Raw genomic sequence first — 22,897 nt, 5'->3', positions numbered from 1 at the left:
CACAGCTCAAGTTGGGAGGTCACACGGGGATGCACAGGATTTGTACGGAACACTGCAAGAGGAAACAAGAATGCGGGTACACGGCGTGAGACCAAAACTATTTTTGTTTCCTGCCCGTACATCTAGAGAAAGGGTTGTGGGATTTTTTTCTGGGGAGGAGAGGTGTAAGGAGTAATGAGCAAAACTGGAAAAACAAAAATTTTAATGCAGTTCTGTGAAAGGGGGGCCGTTAAACGACAGGTTTGGCAGGGGGTGATTTTTTCCTCACTGCTCGTACAGTCACTGCTTCCTGCTCTTCAAGAACATATGCTGTGAAGGTGGGGTGCCAGAGCAAGGGCTCAGGGCGTGTTTCTGTCTCTATCTGCTTAGTGCTGGCCAGACAGCTCCATTAGAGAAATCGTTAATCTCCTGAGGCTAATGGAGCTTCCCTCCAGCGCGAGTTGCTCAGACAGGAGCTGCCCATTGTGTTTGTGGGGAAGGATCCCAGGAGAGTTATGGTCAACTTCTGTGGGTTACTGTTGTTTTATAATAAAGAGTAGTAATGCATGGTAGAGAGCGTCACATAAAAACACATAACATGTTTTTTCTGACCTCACTGAACTTCAAGTGAAGCTATAAAATATTGGAGTTTCATTAGTCACTTGGAGCACATATGTGGTATTCAGTGCATCTCCTTCTTCAGCGAATGCTGTTTTTATATATTAAAGGCATCTTTTCTTTTTCTTTGAGTCTGTTTAAAGCTCCCTCAGGGAAGTTCATACCACCCTTACACCAGTGTTACAACCCAGTTTTGTTTTCCAGCAGGAGACAAAATCTAGTACCAACAATCAAACAGCTGAGAATTCACTGATAGAAAGAACCGTACTGAGAGCTCCAGATTTAAAAACAGGGATGTAGTCGCAACTTGCAACTGTAGGTACACCAGTGTTATTTAGTGTGAGGTTTTCCATAGATACCCTACATCAGGATCCATACCTTGGTTTACGCAGGGAGGAGTGTACAGATTGATTCAGTTGTTAAACTACTCAGTCGTTGTAGAGGGATGCTGGTAACCCTCATCCCTGCTTTTTAACACAGGTTTTATCAGTAGGAGTAATTATGAATATTAGTTACAGCTTTTTTACATCTATTGTAACTGATCTGGCTCTGCAAAATCATCAGTGTGGTTTCAAATTTGATTTCTTTGTACCCAAACAGATGTTTCAACCGCGGGTTTTTTTTAGTTTTATTTTTACCAGATTGACTCTCTTGTAAAATTTATTCTTAGTGATAATTAGGGTGACTAAAGATTGAGATCTGAAGGGGTAGTGTGAGGTGGGGTGGAGAAGAATAATGTATTTAAAATTTGCGTTGTTACTGCTGTGAAGTGATTCTGTTTTCAATCTTGCTTGGAAAACAGCTTTTATTTTTCTGTGAAGTCACTGAACCCAGCTTTCAAGTCTAATGATGCCAAATTGGGTGCATATCTTGGCACATTCAGTTTCTGCAAAATAAGCCTCAAAGCCTGCAAGAACATTATCCTTTAAACAATATCAGCTCTACCCTGGGAATCCCAGAAATCTGAGTTGTCTGGTGACTTTTAAACATCCAGCTCTAAGGGTTTGTAAAAGTTTTAAGGTTGCCATACGTCTGCTCAGAATAAGACCTGTATGTGTTCCTCAGGCATCCAAATCAAGGGAAACAGCATTGCTGCTGTAAATATTAAGTAGGATTTTTATTTTTTGTTTGGCATAAATTTACTTATGACTAGAGTGTGTTTGTTCTGTGGTTGGACTCAAATTGGTTCCTCACCTGGGCCAGCGGCTCAGGCTGGCAACTTGTCCGCTCCCACCACTGCTGTCCTGCGGCAGTGGGTGGCGAGGTGGCTGCCGTGGGTGATGCTTTGGCAGAGTTCACGTTCATGTCTGCATCTCTGGAACGGCAGCAAGAGGAGTGGAGGAATCAAGCCCTCTGTTTTCAGGATTCAGACGTCCTGCTTTGTGTGACAGCGGGAGGAAGGTCTGGGTGGGTGGACACAGGGACAAGTCTGAACACTGTAAGTACAGCACTGTGTGTGAAGAGCAAAGGCCCCCGTCTTCTTCAAGCACAGCCACTAGTCCCTGAAGAAGAGCATCCCTGTCCCTGGATGCCCCAGAGACTCATTCATAAAGGAGACGATGTGGGGGAAAAAAAAACGATTCTTACCCGTTCTTGCTTCCGTGGCCACCAGCTGGATCTTTGTCGTGCCTAACCACTGTGTCCATACCCGCACTGTCTTGTGGCAGGATAAGGCAGAGATCTGCAGCCCTGCAGGCTGGTAGGACCTCTGGTTGTCAGCAGTGGCAGGGTCAGACCTGCCCATGCAGATCCCCTCTACACTAGTTCAGAGTCTCTACACAAAACATTGAAGAAATTGGGTCCAGACCAACGTGCGCATAGGTGAGAGGAGCTAATGGTCCAAGGCATTGCAGGAAAATATCTGTCCTTGGCCAATGGAGAAATCGTAGATGGATGCGATAAATGTTTCAAATTGTACTGCTTCTCGTTATAATGCTGTTACAGCTGCAGTCACCCGTTGGAGACAAAAAGGGGATGTAACTTGGAACTGAACAATTAGCTTCTCCACCTGAAATCTGAGCTACCCCTGGGAGGTAAGGAGGGAGAGATTGCCTCAGAAGGTGATTGTGCAACTATAACCACCTTATGCCTCAGGTTTCCAACGTGTTAGGGCAGCTGAGACTGCATGCCCAAATTACGAGCTCTGTAATGTGCCAAGACTTCGGCCTAATGTCTGTTTTAATCTGAAAATAGTTATTATGACAGTAAAAATCCTTTTTTTTTTAAATCAGTGCCATATAGTGCATAGTGATTTACAGTTGCATAGCTATCTCCAAATACCCCATTCAGTGGGAGCACTATACATTTTTACGTATACTTGTATATGGAGTCCCAAAGGGGCTCCTACAGAAGTGGCTTTTCTGTTTACTGTTTTTTCTTCTTAAGTGCAGCAGCTTTTCCTTTTAAACTTCTGTTGTCCTTCTGAAACCAAAATGCCTTGAGGGACAGTTTCTGCATGAAAAGCTTATTCAGTTATTTATTAACATGGGATATATTGTAATTTTTTCTACAGGATTGCACTCATCTTTTGTCTCAGTTGTGGCTAAGCTGGATTAAATGGGTCTTGGATGTTGTGTGACGTGGCCAGAATTTATTTGGAAGATTATTTGAGAAGCCTGACTGTTGTGAGAATAAACTGAGACACAATATTGGAATACTTAAAGAATGTAAGCTCTTAAACAGATGAGCAGAAAGTCTTCATGTGGTCCTGTTGAGTCACTTTTTAATTTTTATGCCAGGGACTTCTCTGGCTTAAAGGACTGTATCATCGGTAATGGAGATCTGTGTTTTAAATGTTTATTTCATTAAATACCATTCCTGCAGTGAGTCTCATTTAGCCATTCCTTTTTCTGAACAATCTCACCACATAATATGCAGCTGAGGTTGCATTATCCTCTGCACTTCCATACCACTGCAATCAGTGTGGTTTCAACAGAGGTTTAGAAAAGGCTTTCAGGTAGAGAATTTGAAATTGGGGCACAAGTTTGTCATCCTCTCTATATTCCCTTGCTGGTCTTGTTGGCTGATATTACTTTTGGTATTCCTTTTCTTGGTTCTCACTGAACCAAAGTAATTTCTTTTGCTGTATTTGGGGGAAGAGATGTGGTAAGGAACTTGAAAAGGTTTCAGAATAGCTGTGGAAAAGCCAGAATTTGCCTGTTGCTCTAACTTAGAAATAATTGGAGGATTAAGTTAGAGCAGTGATGCAGAAGTTCAGGAAATGGGAAACGGTTGTGTTCAGCCCCTGGTGTGGCACTGTTGGCCTTGCAATGTCAAGACATGCCCATCTCCCTGTTAGCAAGGTGGGCATCTCGATATTACAGCTTGAGGCCAGGCAAGAGGGGCTGATTATCATTCCCTGGAGAAAGCAGAAGCTGCTTGTGACCAGTTTGCAGCTGTTTCAGATTAGGAATAAGACAGTTTGTGACTAGGTTTTTTACTAGTGCTGCATCCTCGATGTGTCAGTGTAGCCTCCGTATTTCAGAGGAGCATATCACCCAACTTCCAAAGTGGAGGGTCTGGAAAGTAGATTGGAGCACAAGAAGTCAAATTATTTGACAAGTCATTTAAAAATGAATTACTGGCATCTGCTACCTTAGTTCACATTTTCAGAGCAGGATAGATAATTCCCACCTGAAGGGAAAGCATGTGCTGAGGTTAGTTTTTATGCCTCGGAATTTAGAGTTATAGTATTGTGAATCCAGCCTGATTTTATAGAGCTCAAGATGCTGATTTTGAGGTCTGCAGGCTGGAGAAAGCTTACCTGCCAGTGTAGGATGTGTCGGGGTAAATCAGGCTTTGGGTACACTGGAACAGAGGGAGCTAAGAGAGACCAGGGATTTCTTTTTGAGAAGATTATTTTGTTTGGTGATCTTGTTTCTGTACTTCTGAAATGTCCTGTGGATTTTGGTGGAACAAAGCATGCTTCTTCTCATAGTTACTTGTAAATTTATGAATGATAGAGTAAGTTTCTGGGTGCTGGTGATTGGGAATAAATCTGTTGTTCTCGCACCTTCCCTTCAGGTGGCCAAAGCTGTACATTACTTTATGACGTTAGAGTGGGTAGCCCACCTTCTCCATTCACAGCGGCATTGCAGGAACAGAAAAAACGGGTGTACACGTCATCGCCTTGTCCTGCGACATTTGTTGCCTTCCAAGGCTTTGTAAACAAGGGGTAGTGAGCCGGAGAGCAGGCAGGACCCACAAAGAGAGAGGGAAGCAGAACAGGAGGGAGGAGGAGCAACCTGGTCCTCCCAGGGGGGAGACAGTATTTTCTTCCTTTCCCTTTCCTCCCGGCTTGCTCATTTCTTTGGAAAGTAAGATTTTCCAAATTTGTAAATGCAGTTGTTCGTGCCCTTGAAGATTTCTTTTATTTTCCTATTTTTAAAGCAAAAGCGTACACTTGTGGTACTTGTGTAGACTGCTGTTAAACAAGGCTTGCTCATTACTCCATGATTATTCAGTTGTTAACAGCTTTGCTCAGTTAAGACACAGTTTTCTTCAAATATAGCGTGTTTTCAATAGATTTTAACCAGCAAGGATAATACCTTATTACGGGGTAAGTTAGAGGAATTCACAAAGTTGACTAGGAGCCCAACTTTTACATTTTTGCACTCATCAAAATCACTTAAATTTTGAGAAGTGTTAAGTGTGTTAGGTAAGTAGTGGACCTGTCCTCGGATGACAAGGCTGTTAATGACTTTTCTTCTTTGCGTGAAAACCTTATTCTTTATTTTTAATTCCCGTGTGTGGATTTGTGCAGCGCTTGCGATTCCCAACTGCTTGCTGTCTCAGCTGATCACCTACTGCAGTTGGTGCCTGCACGTTACGTGCACTGTCGTGGATGTCTGGGCTTTTTCGCCCGTGGCTACTGAGCTGTCACAAGACGAGGGGATGTGGGCAGCGGGGCTCAGCTGCCTGCGGTCAGAGAAGGGTTTTCTCATAAACCAGGCTGATTAGTTTCCATCGCTGGTTCATCCCATTCCAATGAAGTATGTCACAGCGGATTTTCCCAAAAGAAAAGATGCTAATATGCCAGGAGAGGTTGCTCTAACAGACAGATGGGTTGTGTGCTGCCGCTAATGGAGAAAAGCGGAGTCTTGAAATAAAAACCCTGGTGTGGTTTTGGGTGTTTCCAGCAGTAATTTGACTTCATACATATTAGCCCTTCCAGTCCATACCTGACAACCTAACATTAAAATTGCTGCTGACAGTTTTTTTTTTTTAATATCAAGAACTTGACCTTGTAAATTCACTTTTTTAATGTTATTTTGCTGGCAGACTAGAGTAGCTTTTAAAATCTCATATAAGCAGCACTTGATCAGTTATGATGTGAAAGCATTTGCATTTAATCTTCATCAGACACCTAATATTACAACCCTCAACAATTTTTCATCCTAAATAAAGTTCCATTCAGATTTTCTCTGTATTCAGGGAGTACACGTAAAAGAAAGGAAAAGAGGTGTGCTGTTTTTATAAAGCTCACTAGATAGCTATTAGATTTAAAAGGGTGTGGGTCAGGTTTAGCAGGGCATAGGTATGGTGGGAAGACCGAGACAGGTGGTTGATGCCTTTGTATTTCAGCCTGGAAGAGGAGCTGTGGGCATATTTTGAACTTTGGAAAGCTTAGAAAGTGACTTCACATATATGTATAGAAGAAAAAAGAGTTAGGAATAAACTTTTTGAATCATCTGTATTGCTTAAGAAAGACAGTGAAGGGAAAGAGGTTTTTGTTTTCAAAATATATTGTGGGAGTTCCTTAATTGTATGTGTAGGATCCTTTAATTTGGGATTGTTGAATGAAAAATTTCCAGGGCCTTTCTATGTTTTTCTTCCTTTTTTCTTCTTACGCACCACCACCCTTCCTTTCTCCATTTTCAGAGGAAGAGAGGAAGGGATAAAGTGAGAGACAACCTGTGTTGAAGAAGGGTGTTCAATCTCATGTTTTGTGTGCTTTGGCCTCCTTTTAAAATCACATTTTCCCATTGTTTAGTTTTCTGTTACATACAGAGATACCGACAGGTATATAGGGAAACACTTAAAATGACAAGGGGGAAGAAAGGGGTTGTATTACATTTATCGCAAAGCTTCTTTATGAAATTGATAACAACTGTTTGAACCTAGATTAGGATGATTCATGGATGTATTGAATTATTAAGAAGCTGTTCACATTCCTTACAGAGGTTTGTTGTTTTCTTTTGCCAAACCTGAGATATTACCCTGGCAGGTAGATATCTCTGCCAGTAGTGACTCAGGTAACATGAAGCAATCTGAATTCTACAAATACAGTTGCCTGAGAGAGAAAATACCTGATGTCTTTGTCTGCAGAGGGTGATGACTACTTAAAGACTCTACAGAAAGGAATGTTGTTTGTCTGCTGGAGTGGGGGGAGAAAGAAAGAAGACATTTTGACCAAATAAGTGCTCATTCCAAACAACATCTGGTTTGTTCAGATGGTGATTTCATCCTTTTTTCTCTTCAACCCCCAAAATTGTCTTGCTCTAGTTGTGAGCTGCCAGGTTAGGCAGCTGGGTGAGGACTTCACGATCTGCAGCTAAAATTACATTGGACTGATTTTAGAAGGAAGTGGGGCGACACTGCTATTTCTTCTTGTTATTTGAGGCCCTTGTGAGTAACTGCATCTTCATGGTGGTTTCCAGCATCCTTTTTTCCTCCAAGGATTCAGAAGACTAAAAAATCTGAATAGTGTTTTTTTATTAATGAAGTGATTTGGTAGTTTGTTTACAGTGTTTTCCTACGTATTCATTCAATTGCATCATAAGTTACTCTGCTAGTGTCTTTTAATCCATGAAGCATGAGATTTGTGAACTAAAAAACAACAAAAAAACCACAAAACAAACAAAAAAAAAAACCACAGTTTGGGAGGATCTTTTCTTTTTTCTCCCACAGGACCTACGGATTTATAAAAAATGTTAACAGGAGTTTGTATGTCTGGCCCAGTATATTCATGCTGTTTTAAAGGAGTGGAGGTGAACTACAAAGTCATTTGGGATTTACAAGGGAACAGTCAAGGGCACTTGTGCTGCCACTGCAAATTCTTGCAATTTTCTCTACGTGGAAGAAAAACCAGTGGATGAGGAGCTTGCTGAGGAGACCCCATAGAGAGCTTATTGTAGAGTTCCTTGGTTGGCTGACGTGGGACTGGCAGTCCTAAGGACATCTGAGGGTTTTTTGTTGTATCCTTGGTGTACAGACTGGGCTGCTGCGTTCTCACAGCCATCTACCTTGCTCTGATACCAGGACAAATTTCTGGCCATGGGCAAAGCTTAAAATAACCAACTGTAAGTAGTTTGTACCTCCTGCTGCAACTGTTTAAAATAGCCCAACTCCACATTTGAAGTAAAGCACTGGAGAGCTTCCTGAAAAGTCTGAGATGCATCTTCGTGAGTGGAGGGAGAAGAATTTTGTTTTGATAGCAGCTGTTCAATTTAACTAAATTTGCTGGTTCCCAAATTCTGGGACTTGCAGGGAAGTTGCACCTTCACAACACATGGGCTACACCATGGAACAGTGGTCTGCAGCTCTGGGACTTAAAATGTTCTGTAAAAATGAGAGTAAAGTGGCTGAAATCTGAATAATATTTGCTTTAAAGAGTCTTTAACATAATCACCACAACAGTTTTAACTAAGGAAATTACTCCTGACAGTATCCAGGAGTTCTTTCCAGCTGCTGTTCAGTTCTGACTGAAGCCACTGACTTGTCCTTCCTCTTAAATTTATATATATATATATATATATATATAATTTGTGTAAAGCGAGGTTTTGTTTCCTGGTGCAGCTGATAGAGATGAGCAGTATAAAGCATTGCATTTGGAAGTAGTGTCATAAAATACCTATTTTGGGTTCAACTGGACACAGTGAATCTGAATTATAAGTGATTATTACTGATTTGAAGCAGGGCATTGAATTCTGCAGTCTGAGAGCTGCAGAATCCAGAAAAATATGATCAGGTAATTTGTTCCAGGGTTGCAGAGGACCACTATGCCATTTTCACTGGTTATTGTAAAAAATAAAAATAATATATTTTTTAAAAAGTAATCAAATAGGAGAGCTAAAGTGGAGTTATATTTGATTTCGGAAGAATAATAGCCAGATTCCTGCATTTGGAGGGTCTGGTTTCCTGCCTGTGATGAGACAGGCTTCATTTCCCGGGTGCTCTCCAAGGGGCAGACGGAGGGAGAAAGTCCCTTGGGAACACTGTGAGCCTGGTGGCTGCAATAACATGAGAAAGGGACTCGTAAGCTTTGCTTGCTCGTTGCATTTTTGTCCAATTTCCTTTGAAGCTGTAAAAAAGCTGACGGGCAGACCACTTTGTGTTGATGCGGAGTTTTAAAAACCTTCTTGCAACAGGGTTGCAATGCTTTCTGTTAGCAAAAACAGCATCCTGGAAGTGGTGGTGGCTGGCTCTTGCTGAAATGGAACGAGGTTTCTGTTTATCACTCAAGACATGCTTAGCCATCTCAAAAACATTATTTACATTTAACGTGAGAAGTAGTCATACAGAGTGGTAAATTCTAGTCAAAATAATGACGTGAAATAATAGAACATACCCTTTAAAACAGAAAATAGTTGGGTGGTCTTAGTTAAAATGCCTCACCATTATGATTCGTAATTCATTTTTATGTGGAGAGTCCTTTGCAAAGTTTCGGATGAAAAATCTCTGCAGGAATTGTTCTGTAGGAGTTAGCTTTGTCTTAAGATAGGCCAGAATATGTTTTCTGTGAGTATGTAAGCACTGCTAGTCTTAAAAACACTTCTTTGAGCTAAAGAGAAGGCGCCAGTAGCTAGGTGATTGAGACATGGGGAATGAAAGCCCAGTTTGGAGTTTCAGAAATACCGTTCAACCTCTTTTATGTGTAGCTGCTGCTGCTTAAACCTCAAGATTTGCAGCCTTGCGTTTGCATGTGAGCCAGCAGCCAGGCATTGCATCTTTGTTGATTCAGCAGAAGGCTGGAATGAAACATTAACAGTGAAATAAATCCTGGGGACTGCTTTTCACTGGGATGCAGTTCTCTGGAACTGCATTTCTTTCTTTAGCTCTGGGACTCTGAATGCAAAAATGTGTATGATAAAGCTGCACGAAGCTGTTTGGTAGGTGAGAATAAAACAGAAAATTCTGGTTTGGGGGAGAAATACATCTGTTGTTGTATCTGCTGGCCTTTTATCTGAACGTTACCTGCTGTAAGTTTGAATGCATCTGAGGAAATACCTCCTATTCACTGATATCGTCATTGTATGCTGAGGTCCTTCACTTACTTTATTTGATTTTCTGCCTGATTTTCATTTTTAAATTTCAGTTCAGTTCTGATGCACGCACCTCAGATTTGAGCAGACTTGCTGATTCTGAAAAGAAAAAAAAAAAAAAAATACATTTGTGTGCATTCTCAAATGATCTGAAAAAAAAATCTGATTTTTTCATCTTGACTTAATCAAATATTTTTCTGACTTCTGTTATTGTTCCCAGACTTGCCCAGTTTAATTTATTTTTTTTCTTTCTTGGTCAAAAAAGCTTATTTTCTCTTTTTTCTCTCATATCCAATCAATCTCATCGGTATTGCTGCTGCAATCTATAGCAGTATTTCTAATCTCTCTAGCCTGTGAAATTCAGTCCGTTTTTCTTAAAGAGACTTCCAAGCAGTAATTGTAAAAGGGGAGATTTATTCTGAAAAACTCTACGGGAAAGGTTGCTTTATTGCTAAACTATTTGCACACACGTGTCATTGATACCACTCTAACAGCTTGCTCATAGCAAAGAGAAATTGTTTTTCCTTTTGTATCATATCTTCAAAGCTTATCAGCATTTTCCTTCCAGCAGCTTTTGTAAAAGCATTGGTAGAAAGACACTTTCAGTGAAATGCTTTTATTAATGCTTCCATTAATGGCACAGATTTTCTGGGTTGTAGGTTTGGATGATCTCATTCTGTCACTCAGAATTAATACGGAGGTTTTCCATTAGAATATGAACGTTGTGCTTCCAGCATCTTCAGTTCTCTGCAAAATACTCTGGTTTTGAGTCTTTCATTCTCTTTTTTTCATTTTTTCCAATTCCAATTTCCAAAACCGTTTCCAAGGTTTATTGTTAGAAACACTGTTTCTTGAAGTGCAGGAAATAGTAAATGTAATGAGATGGTGAGAATCGCGCAAAAAGCAGTGTTGACTGTGTGTAGACAAATAATTCTTAGTCAAGGTGCAGACTGCAACAAAAGCAGGTGCCTACCTGGTTCTACCTTCCAGGTACCCCACCAGTATTTTTAGACTGTTCAGGCTATTTTATTATGTGTTAAAAAAAAAATAATCTCAGAAATATCGATGTGTCCACAAATACAAAAAATGAAGCGGAACTTGTAAGTTCTAGTCCGGTTGATTTGCCTCACGTCACAGCTCAGTCCAGTCTGTTCCTCCCCTTGCTTGGCTCCTCAGGAAGATGAAAGTGGTGGTGGATATTGTAGCGCAGAAAATGCCATCTGAAAGCGATGTTCACGTGGCGAGAAACTATCTTATGAAGATCTTGAGAAGTTCCATGAGGTACAGTACCGACGTCACAAGTGCATCCCTTCTGCCCCTTCCCACTGATTGAATCCCTCCTACCATTTGCCAGACCCATAGCAAACTACTGCAGAAGTCCTCTCTCCCTACCCTTCGTCTCCTCATACTCCAAACGTTGCTTGTATTCTGCTAGTTTACTGGTCTTGTGTTTCCTTTGTGGTGCATCACACTAAAGTAATTGTCTCTTACCAAACGTCTTTGCTGAATCGATGCCTAAAAGGTATATTGAATTTGCCTAAATGCATATTTATGATTTGCCTCGTTGATGTCAGTAATAATAGAGGGAGCAATGGAAAACTCATCGATGTTCTGTGCAGCTGAATGAAGGAACACTTCTGTCCCATACCCAAAAACAGGTCTGGGGGCCTTGGAGTACGCAAGGACTGTCTGGAGCTGAGCATCACATGGCTGAGCAGAATCTTCTCCACTTGTTTTCATCGAGAATATTTTGGCTTCTCCACTCACTCTTTTAATTTCATATCCTGCCAAGGAAGAGCATACTGACTCTCTGCTCAACCGTTTTGTCTTTTGTCATGCGAGAAAGAGTAGGCTTTTGTTTATGGAAACAATTACTTCTTTTTTTAGTGACAGTAATGATGCAACGCTTCCTAGTGAAATTACAGCTTCCCTGTAGAATTATTATATTCTCCTTTTATAATCCTGCATGCAGAGTTTCGAAAGGCAATTTATCATTGAATTCATCAGATGTTCTTGAATGTACTTCAAAAAGCCGTGTAGTCAGATTGGATCTGTTTTAAAGATGCTGGGTTTATAGTGAGCTTTGGTTTTGTTTTCTAAATCCAGTGGCGGTCTGATAACCCAAGTTTAAAAAAGGGAGATGAGTAAAAAAAATAAAAATGTAGAACTGCCTTTAGAGTATAAATTGTGAATAGGGAACACTTTCTCTGCTTTGGGAATGATTGTGTAACTTAGACAAACCACTTGCTGTAAAAAAAAAAAAAAAGATAAATACATAAGTGAAATACGTAAGTACATTTAAAAAACTTCAAGAGCTGATGTCCTACAAGCCTTTGGTTTACTCTGTGACTTCAAGAATGCGATTTGTCTCACCTGATCTAAATTTTAAATCTGATCTAAATTTTAACTTCCTCTTTTCCCTGGATGAGCCAAAGAGAAGGGCAGGATGGATTACCTTCAGGAGGTTCCTGCTTCATTCCCAGGGCTATTGAGAGAGTCTAGACAAAAGACCCATGCTAGGCATGTGTTTGCTGAAACAGAAATAGATGAATCCCATCCAGAAGGTTTATCTAACACTGGGGAAGAATAATGCACTTCTTTCATGAGTGCTGAGAGGCGTTACAAAATTCTTGGAGGAGGAAGCAAAAGCTTGTGTTATTAGTTCCTAAGCAGGGGGAATGGGACAGAGGGGTTTGTAACAGTTTTGCAAAAAGGTTTGTAAGATACACTTTGAGAGGTTGTTGTTGTACTTTTTAGAAAGGACCTCTTCAGTTACATGAGCATATATATTTGGAGGTGATATCCTGGTAGATATTTTGGGTTTTAGATAAATTGCTGAACCATTTTTGAGGTATATTCTTTAAAACAAAAGCAGAGGAACAAAGCTCGCTGCTTACCTGTGCTGCCAAACCATAAAGAGTCAGTCTCTCAAGTGTTTTTAAGGAATGCTGGTAGCTTTTCAAAACTGGCATGCATGTGGAGTATCACCTAGTCTGCTGTCATTTGAAGTTACTGTGTCTCTGTGCTATCTGTATGACGCCTGCCCTGACAGATTTTTTTGCTGCCTCTCACCTTGCTGAACTGTTTGCATTAACCTAGTACCCTCTTCCCCTCTCTTTTCAGAAGAAATGACCTAGCCTGCAGGCCTCACTCCTGGCATGCGACCAAGTTTACAGAAAGTCAACCTGAGACAGCCACGTCACACCTTCCTTCATCCAATGCCTGCACTTCCTGGCACTCACGGTATCATGCAAGGTGAGTCTCTGCTGAAGTTACGTACGTTAAGCTCCGACGGAAAGACAATATTAATGTGGTCCTGTAGAGTGCTTCTTAAATCCCAAATGCAGAAGCATTGTATTTTTGTATTCTTTATTATTGCCTGTCCTTTCAATGCTTGAAGGAGGAGCATTGGAAGCTTTACACATGGAGGAGTGGATTTCAGAAACAGTATGTGATAAGTGCATGTGACTGAAAGGTAAGAAACTGGTTTTAAAGGCAGTCAGAAAGTTGCGTTTCTTTCTCTGCATTTCCTTTCGGTGTCCACTGGTAAAATCTTAAACCTTGCTAAGTGAAAACAAACCATCAAAATTAACCTTCTTAAAGTGAAATAGCAGAGGGAGAAGAAATAGAAAAATATTGTTACAGACTACTGGAAAGCCTTTCCTAAAGGCAGGGTGCAGAGTATTTTCCTGTTGGACTTTAAGCTGGTACTGGTCTTATAAATTAAACTATCTTTTTGTAATCTGATCTTCCCTACGCCTCTGTTCTTGCTTGTGTAAAGAGGTAATAAGACCAATGATTTTCAGTGTTTGTTTAAAGCACTTTAATATTTGTTAGGTCTCATTCAGTACTGTGGAAGAAAGGCTGGCACTCGTGTAGTTTTAGTTGTGAAATTTTAAATAATGCCTGTTTGCATCTGGTTACAGGTTTTTGTTTGGTTCCTGCTTTTAGGTGACATCCTTCAGCATTTTCACAAGGATTTTAGTCCATTTGTTTTATTTATTTATTTATTTATTTATTCTTCTCCAAACAATTCATATTGGGCCATAGTTATTCTAGGCATTATATAAAATCATTCTTATACACCTTCTCCGTTTGGAAAGTAACCTTGTGCTTTCTCTGCTTCCTAACTGTATATTCTTCGTCTTTGCTTCTTGATGTTAACTTACCGTGCTCTTTAAAGCAACAGAAGAACATTCATACTGTAAGATTTTATTTTATACCATTTGTACAACCTTTTTTACATTGTTTGATTTCTTTTGAAGTTTCTTACTGTTTTTAAAATAACTTGCTATCTGCCCCTGCATAAAATGGGAAAATTAGCATTTAGAAAGAAATGGTTTTCAAAATGCTTTTCATAATACTTCATTAGCAGAACTTTTAGCACATTATTTTTCTCAAATCCTTGATTATAGTTGTTCCTGTCTTACATTGACTAGTAGAGTTTGTACTTAAAATTTCTGTAAATAGGCTGAACTAGATTTATAGATTAAAGACAGTAAGAGTTCTTGTACAAGAAACAAAATTCACAAATTCCTTACAGACTTAGAATTCTTGGTTGCAATGCTAATTTGAGAGTATTTTTACTTTGTCAACTAAGTCTTTTGATTGAAATGTAAATTGTTACATGCTTCCTGCTCTTCCTGATGGTTGTCCTTGAACATTGTGAAAGTTAAGATATTACAAGACACATTTCTGAGAGTGTGATTTGATAGGAGCTGGTGATATTTAAAATATTTATTTATCTTTAATTTGATTCAAGTGCACTTTGCAATGAACTTCTAGCAGGTGAGTTTCAGTATAAAGGAACGGGAGGAGGGGACTGGAGCAATCCCCTCCTCTAGTGTATCATAAATAGCAGCAGCTGCTGACAGACGTTAATGATAACAGAAAGGGCAAACTACTTTCTCAGGTGGTACTAGAAGGTGCAGTGGTTTCAGCGCAGTCTAACACCAGCGTTCCAAGGACATTACTACTCCTGAACCCCTCAACCACCTGTGCTGCCCACTTGAAAGCTTGGCTGCCAAAAGGTGATTTACCTGGGAGATTTGTCACTCCTGCTGTCTGTTGCCCAAGACGGTTTCCATGACCAAGCTGAATTCAGATTGTGGCTCCTGGAAATCCAGCACTCCCAGAGTGCCAGCCAAAGGATTTGGGTATTTTGAGGATCCCAGTTGCAAAGTAGCTTTCTTTGGGTTTGCTAGTCTTAAAAAAAAAATAAATAAAAAAAATGCGAATAGCCTCAGGGATTCCCCACTTTCAAGGCACAATCCACAAAAGCAGCATGTTTCAGCACCAAGCTGAATGGGATTCAGGCTAATCAGTACCTGAAAGGAGCAGTACGTAAGGAGATAATACAAATAGCTCGAGGAAGGGATCTTTCTAGCCTGAGGATCTCATCCTTGTGCCTCTTCTGGAATTTCAGGGCCGTCCTTGAGCTAAGCGTCTGAAACTGGTACTCACAGCCTAAAATCTCCTCTGAATGTGCATGCCTCAGTTCTCTCTGTGAGTGTGAGAATCAAATCACATGTAAAATGTGGAGTTCAGCCAGGAGGAGAGATGCTGTGGCTCTCTTCCAAGCAGGATATACCTGGATTTCAGAGTGGGGAAGGGACAGCTGCTCAAGTCAACCTTCTGAAAATAGTCTTTACTACCTAGGTAGATGCTAGATTAAGGCATGGGTCTGTTGTTTTTTTTGTTTGGTTGATTGGTTTGGTTGTATTTTTCTTGGCCTGCCCACTGAATTCAGACCTTTGAGAAGGTGTGTGAAGCTACGGGAAGAAAGAGCAGAAGAGACTTCTGTAGGTAGGAGTGAGAGTAGTTCTGGGGCCCTGAGCTCCACATCTGCCATTCTGTCTGTGTTTTTATCGTATGACTTTTGTGCAAAAACTGTAAACTACCTAGGGATCACTGCGCTAGGTGTGGGTGCCAAGAACATTTCTGAATAGCAGAGCTAGCAAGTCAGACCTTCTAAGGGTTTGATGCCTTAATTTCCCGTTGTGAGTCGTCTTCTGTCATCTTCACAGATGTCACAGCTTACCAAAGTGGATGAAGACTTTTCTTCCTAGCCCACACTAGGCTATGGCTGCTGGCACTTTCCTGGAAGGTGTGGATATGAACCATCTTGAGTTGCTATAAGTGTAGGCCCTGCGTTGTCTTCCACTAGGATATGCTAGTATTTTTCTTTGTTTTACCCAGATGTGTAGTTGAAAACAGTAACCTCTATTACTTTGTTACAGTCTTACAGGTGTGAATGTGAGGCAAGTAAGCTTTGAGAAGGCTGCTTAAACTGAATTTTTGAGGGAAGTTAGTCTGGTCTGAATGCTGCCTGATTTGCTGAGATGATGTCATTTCTGGGAGGGCCCAGGAGCAGAAACTCATGCCCTGGGTTTGGGGTGTGCCCCTTGGCCAACATGACCAAATAAAGGTACTTGCAGATCATTCCAGGAATTTACCTGTCAGTCTTAAGCCAACAGTACACGTCCATTTATGAACCTGCTCTGAAAAAATGCCATTGAGAGAAGGATAGCCTGGGATGCCAGACTGTCAATAGAAATGGCTTTTGGACTCTATCCTATGCCAGACTGTGTGGGAGTATTGCCCCGCAGGTAAGGACCGTGGGAGGCCAAGCTTTGCAGTAACACACCACCAGAAACTGTGCTGCCTTTCCTATGAAGTTTTTCTTGCATCTGTTAGATTTCCATGAAGGGTTTTCTGGCAGAGCTGTGAACTCATGCTGATGATCTCTGCTTCACATTTGATATCAGATCTGTAGGTTGTAAATAGAGGCTCTCTTGTGCAAGTATCATCCTTAATCAATGCCAAGCATCATCTTAGTCCTGAAGAGGGGGGTAAATTAAAACAAAACAAAACAAACAAACAAAAAAAAAAACAGCAATTCATAGGAACATCACTTACATTCTTCACTAAAAACAGAGATCCTAATGACTAAGACACTTTTTATGTGACCCGTAGTATCTGCTTAGGAAGAAAGTTAAGACTTTTTAAGTATTAAGTGAAACGTTTTGAAATGCTGAAAGTGAAAGAACTAAAAAACGTATCAGATGAGGCCACTGCTAGTTTATCTTGTCAAAAAAATGCTTTTAGAAAGTAAATGCAAAGTATACTTTCCCTTACTTCCCCTAAGTTATTTTTGACCATATTTTATTTAAAAAAAAATCAAAGGCTATAGTAATATAAAAAAACCCTGCAATTCCTATCTTAAAACTAAATTCCAAAGAACTGTTTAGTTGTCTTTTTGCAGTATTTTTGACAGAAAAAAAAAATCTGTGTCACTCTTTGTGACATTTTTATGTGGACTAATCTAATTTCATTAGGAGCTTTCACAGGTTACTTTACTGCACAAGATTTGATAGATGCTTCATATAATTATAGCTACAGGGAAGTGGAACAATTCTGGATTTCTACCAAGGGGCTTTGCATGCAAGGACAGGAATTGAATTTGGTACATAAAAGCAGGAGGGGCTGGCAGTGAAGTTCAGACAGGAAGAAGTGGGAATAGTTGAGAAGACTATTGTCTCGGCATCAGTGTGTTGGATTGGCAGGAGGTGGGTGCTGTGAAAGATACAAAAGGAAAGAGCTTGAGAAGAAAGAAACAAAACAAAGCTGATTGTGTGTAGGAAGACAACAGAAGCAGCAAGATTTTGAAATAGTGTCTAGGCAAACGAGCCAGAGAAAGTGCAGTGTCAAAGATGAATTTTCTGTACAGGAGGGAGTGACAGAGAGGTGATGATAAGGATTTCTAAAGAAAGGTTATAAGTTTAGTATCAGCCATGTAGAAATTAAATTACTCTAGCATCTCCTCTGGGAGTTTTTCTGTCAATGTTGTGGAACTGGACGGAATTGAATGACATTTTTGTACTAGCGTCATACTGAGAGTGGTTTAAGAGCATATTAGTAAGGTACACGTGGAGGCTCAGAACTCAAATGGTGGAATTTGAGGCTAATGTCTATAGTGAGCCTTCATTTTGAAATTAAAATATTACATGAAGGGGCAGATTTGGATAAGCAAGACAAAGGATTAAGTTTATGGGCTGAAGAAGTAAATTTCCAAAATGTGAACAGTGAAGTACACAAGTTTAGTAGCTGGAGGAATCAGGGTGCCTGGAAAATAAGCTGCAAAGTAACTTGGTGTTTGTCCAGAGAAAAAGGGATCTAATGGGGATCAAATTGGTTTAAAAGTCAGCAAAATCAACAGTTTGCTCAGAGAAAGGAGAACCTTCAAGGAGATAAATGTGTATTACTTAGTGGTAAAGGTAGGAAGGAAATGCCAGATAGTTTTTCAGGTTTCAAGCTTTGAATCAGTGGCAAAATAGAAGGGTTAAGCCATGACTTTGTGTCCAAACTTCTAATGTTTGTAGGTTGTCCCGAGTGACTGTTGTGTCACAATGTTAATAAAATCGGTGTCCAGATTTTTGTAATTATATCGTGGGATTTTTTGACAGCTGTATTTATTGTTTTTCTATTTGTTTCCTACCACAGTTGTTCTTCTCATGACCTGTCAAACTCCTGGGATCAGTCAAATCTACATCGTGCTTCTGACCAGTTCAGTTCTTTGGGAAGTATGGACAGCTGGGACCAAACTCCACAAGTAGCCCAGTACGGGAGACTTTCTTCTGCAAGGTCTAACAGTAGCATTGATCATCTAGGGAGCCAAAGTAAGCGGGATTCAGCCTACGGGTCCTTCTCCACAAGTTCTAGCACCCCTGACCACACTCTGTCCACTGCAGACACTTCCTCAACAGAGAACATGCTGTACAAAGTAGGTCACTGGGAGACTGCTAAACAAGGAAACAAGTCTGGACAGTTCTTGAACGATAACAGTGGAATAGAGGACAAACCTGGATATTTGCCAGCCCCCGTCCAGTACGAGAATAACAAAAGTCCTAGAATAGAGGAACACCCTGATGTCAAGCTCGCTGGCTCTGGAAGATCTAGTTTTGGACCCGTCTGGTTTGTTCCTGATAAGAGGAAGTCTTCCTCTCCTCCCCCACCACCTCCACCTCTTCGTAGTGACAGCTTTGCTGCTACCAAAGGCCATGAGAAAGCCCAGGGCCCTGTGTACTCAGAGGGTGCCAGCACGCAGCACTTTACAGCCCTGAACCGATCTCAGCCCAGGAATGACTGGAACTCAGAAACTGTGGAGCAGCAACGGCGGCCTTCCAGAGCGTGTGACAGGAGGGTCAGCGGCTCGAATTATAAATCTGATCTCAGTTCAGAACATACTTTTTCTGCAGCTGCTGAAAGGTACAACAGTAGCACGGGAACTGCGAGCAAGCTGCAGTCGTCCTTGTCCAGTACTGATGTTCGGTTTGCACAGCCCACTTACAGTTACCACCACCAGCACCAGTACAGTGATGAAAGCACTTTTTTTCACAATGCAAGAATGTTAGCTGCGCCTAAAGAGCAGCAACCTTTTCTTTCCTATAGCGGCATTCAGGAGTTACCTACTGATCATTTTCATGGATACAGTCTAAACCACACCAGGCTGCTCAACACGTGCTCTTCTTCAAACAGTGCTGCTGAACAGAAGGTGGACAACACTGGACAGAGTCGCTATTATTGTGTGACAGCAAAACAGCCTGCTCAGGGAAGTTCAAAGCCACTGCAGCTCAAGGATGACAGCTGGAAACCTGCAGTGGGGGCTGATGCATCTCTTGGACCTTATGAAAACCCTGCAGTTGTCACTATGGTCCAAAAACCAAAATACTATCTACCTCAACAATCTGTTGAATCTTCTCTGGAAGGATGTGAGAACAGTAGTCATTACACAGTGGACAGAGAGGGGGATGTTAGATCTGCCATAGTAGAAGAGGCTAAAAAACCCAATCATGCTGAAAAGTCTGGGCAAAAGAAAAGCTTTGAGAGCAGCTTCGATGAAAGTGAAGCTAAGTACTGTCAACAGGAGTATGTAAAGGGCTGTGTCCTTACCACTGAGAACAGAGCTGCTCAGAAAGATTTTAGGTGGGGGAAAGACGAGAGTAGCAAGATTTCTCCGCAGAGGACCCCGATGTTGCACTCTTTGGCTCAGGAAGGGAAAAAACAATCTGACAACAGCCCAGAAGCTGTAACAGAGCGACAGCCCCCATTTGACACTCACTTGTCTAAACAGGCACGAAGGAGCGATCGTTTTGCAACAACCCTGAGAAATGAGATCCAAATGAGAAGAGCAAAGCTGCAGAAAAGCAGAAGCACGGCTACTTTAATAGGGTCGTGTGAGACAGAGGAGAGCAATGAGAACTGGAAGCCAGATTCATCAGAAAATGTAAATGCCTCCCCGGATACCAGCTTTACTAGCACCTACAAAGATCACCTAAAGGAAGCACAGGCCAGGGTTCTGCGGGCAACTTCCTTCAAACGGCGGGACTTGGAGCCCAGCCCTGCTGAATATCCCCCCAGGTCACCAGAACGGAAAGCTGGTAGTTACAACTCTTCATTATTGGCTTTGGTTTCTGAAGATGCGTCTGGATTCCTTGAGGCTACGCAAGCTAAACCGAACCCTACAGGGAGTGGCGCTCATCACGTTTTGCGCATCGGAGCCAGGAAGAGGTTCACAACAGAGCAAAAACTGAAGTCTTACTCTGAACCGGAGAAGATGAATGAAGTGGGGATGTCAGAGGATGAGTGCCATGCTCATTGCCATCCCAATGCGTCCGAAGAAGTCTTGGGCTCGTTTGCGGACAGGTGGAAATTTTTTGAAGAAACAAGTAAGCCTTCATATAGAAAGTCTGCACAGAAACCAACTCCCCACAGTCTGCCTGAGGGACAGCCGGAGAGGGCTGACAGAAAAGCATACGGTGGACAAGAGGGAGACGAGTCATGGTATGAGAGAAGAGGTCGGGCAGCCTCTGCTGGACTTGAACCTGCACATGCTTCCAAAGGTAATGTCCACCACGGTAGCAGCAGTAAGGCTGCTGACAGGATTGTGAAATCTGAACAGCCGCAGCGCCTGGGAACCTTTGCAGAGTATCAGGCGTCGTGGAAAGAGCAGCGGAAGCCCATAGAGGCAAGGAGTTCAGGGAGATACCATTCAGCGGATAATATCCTTGATGCCAGCCACGAACAACACGAGAAACCCCAGTACACCCACGAGAGGTCTAGATCATCCCCTTCGACTGATTTCTACAAACAGGTACAAGACTCTTTCACATTACCCTTTTCTCTGCCCTTGAGAGAGACAGAGGACAGGGGAGCAAGATAATTTTGGTAAAAAAATCTAGTTTAGTGACACATGTCATGCAGTGTTAGCTTTTTGTCACTACTGGAATAAATGTTACAGGTAGCTCTCAGAAGTAAAGTAAGGAAGATCAGATTTTGTTTTGCACAGGAATTAAGGGTAGCGAAGAGCAATTGGATAAAGTAATTTCTTTTGTATTGCAGCTAGCTGGAAGGAAAAAAATGGTTGATTTGATACTGTCCTCTATTTTACAGCAGAGATAGATATGAGGTCAAAGCAATTTGCACTTGGAGTGCTTCATTATTGTGACTGCCTGCTGCCTTCCTCAGTTTAAGTCTTATAGCTGTTCTCTGGAACTACAGGGAAAAATATTCCAAGGGGAAATAATAACTACTTTGTCCAGTTCCGTTGATGGTCTTAGTATTTTCTATGTATTTCATCTTTTCTTTGAAACTTGCTTGATTCAAAAGCTACATAGGACAGAACTTCAGCCTGCTAGAGTTTAGAGATTAAAGAAAATAATTGTTAATGTTAAAGCTACACTACAGGCTACAGAAAAAAAAAAAAGAAACAGCTTAGTGTTTAATTTTTTTGTCAGTTCTCTTGATTTAAGAACTATAAATGTATTCCTCAGAGAGATGCCAAATATCTGTTCATGTAACTTGCAAGTAAATATTAAGTTAATTTTTAACTGAGCAGGGCCGGGGAACGGCTGGCAGGTGGCAGGGGAAGTAGATGGAGAAATCATGTCTCTTAAGCTCTCTGTTTAAAATATGTTGTTCAAGCTGCTACAAGATCGTCTGATATGTATGAGGAGTTGGAGTGTGTTCAACCTGGGTTGAACTTCACCTTCTGCAAGAAAAAATGGAGGCATATTTTTTCCTTGTTTTGTCTTGTTAAAAACATTGCATACATACATGCACATGCACACAGCACATGTGTGTATAGTGGGAGTAAGATGAGCACGGCTTAGAAAGAGACAAAATATGTTCATCTCTAAAGCTGTGGACTCTACGTTTTTTTCTTCAGGTTTTGCAAAAGTTATTTTTGAACTTTGCAGGCAGACTTAACTATGCAGGTAATTTACAAGGGTAGAGGTTGTAAGCACTGGAAATACTCACCTGGAAGTTATTTTGAAAATTCAATTAACTAAATTATTAAATAATTGCCTACCCAGCAGAAAATCACCATATAATCTATTCCATGTATGCATTTCTGGTTTATTAGTCAGTGCCTTTAAGTTCAGTATAGGCCTCCTGGGGCAAAATGCAGACACCTGTTTAGGCACCTGGAAAATATGGTGATAAGTGCATTGAAGATGCTTACAACAGACTGAAGTAAATAAAGATGTTGTTTCGCATATATGGTTCGGATGATTTCAGTACTAATGTGCAATTAAATTTCCTGTAGGTTCAGTGTTTGTAATGCAAAGCTGTGCTTTGGGTGTGGTTGTTTGAAGATAGTGAGATAATAAATTTCTGGAACAGCAGCGCTGAATGTTTTACTAAGAAACTAAAGTACACACTCAGGGATTCGAAAGCCGGTGCGTACTTGCCTGCTCTCAAATGTAAGCAAGTCTTCTGTAAATTCTTTGCTGTATTTTTGTCTTCGCCAAATGGAAGTTGCAAAGCAAACTGGGCGAGTAACTTGAGTACAGCCAGGTCTGTAGCGCTGTGCAAGAGGTCACATAGCATACTATACCACTTAAAACCAAACAAGCTCAAGACATGCTATGCTGTTGACTTCATGTATATTCAAACAGAGCAAACCCACAAATAAGAGGTTCCATAATCATAGATTTTTCAGGAGTCTGAAACATGATGACTTGGTGGTGTCTTAC

At 41.1% G+C, this 22,897-nt stretch overlaps 1 protein-coding gene across 6 annotated transcripts in view; it reads left to right on the top strand.

The window, feature by feature from the left end:
• The window catches only part of SHROOM2 (shroom family member 2), a 126,888-nt gene that overhangs the window by 65,904 nt on the left and 38,087 nt on the right, over positions 1-22,897 (top strand). For 3 of the 6 annotated variants that reach the window (XM_083826948.1, XM_083826952.1, XM_083826949.1), the window contains 2 exons: positions 12,984-13,115; positions 18,363-21,012. In XM_083826948.1, coding sequence (XP_083683074.1) covers positions 12,984-13,115; positions 18,363-21,012 — 2,782 coding nt within the window. Of the gene's footprint in view, positions 1-11,036; positions 11,142-12,983; positions 13,116-13,143; positions 13,336-18,362; positions 21,013-22,897 lie in introns of those variants that run through there. The other 3 variants (XM_083826953.1, XM_083826947.1, XM_083826950.1) reach the window with 3 other exon arrangements.

This window comes from Anser anser (assembly GCF_964211835.1).
Source record: "Anser anser genome assembly, chromosome: 1".
Classification (NCBI taxonomy): domain Eukaryota; kingdom Metazoa; phylum Chordata; class Aves; order Anseriformes; family Anatidae; genus Anser; species Anser anser.
Note: the sequence above shows the minus strand (reverse complement) of the source record. Positions and strands in the feature narration are given on the sequence as shown.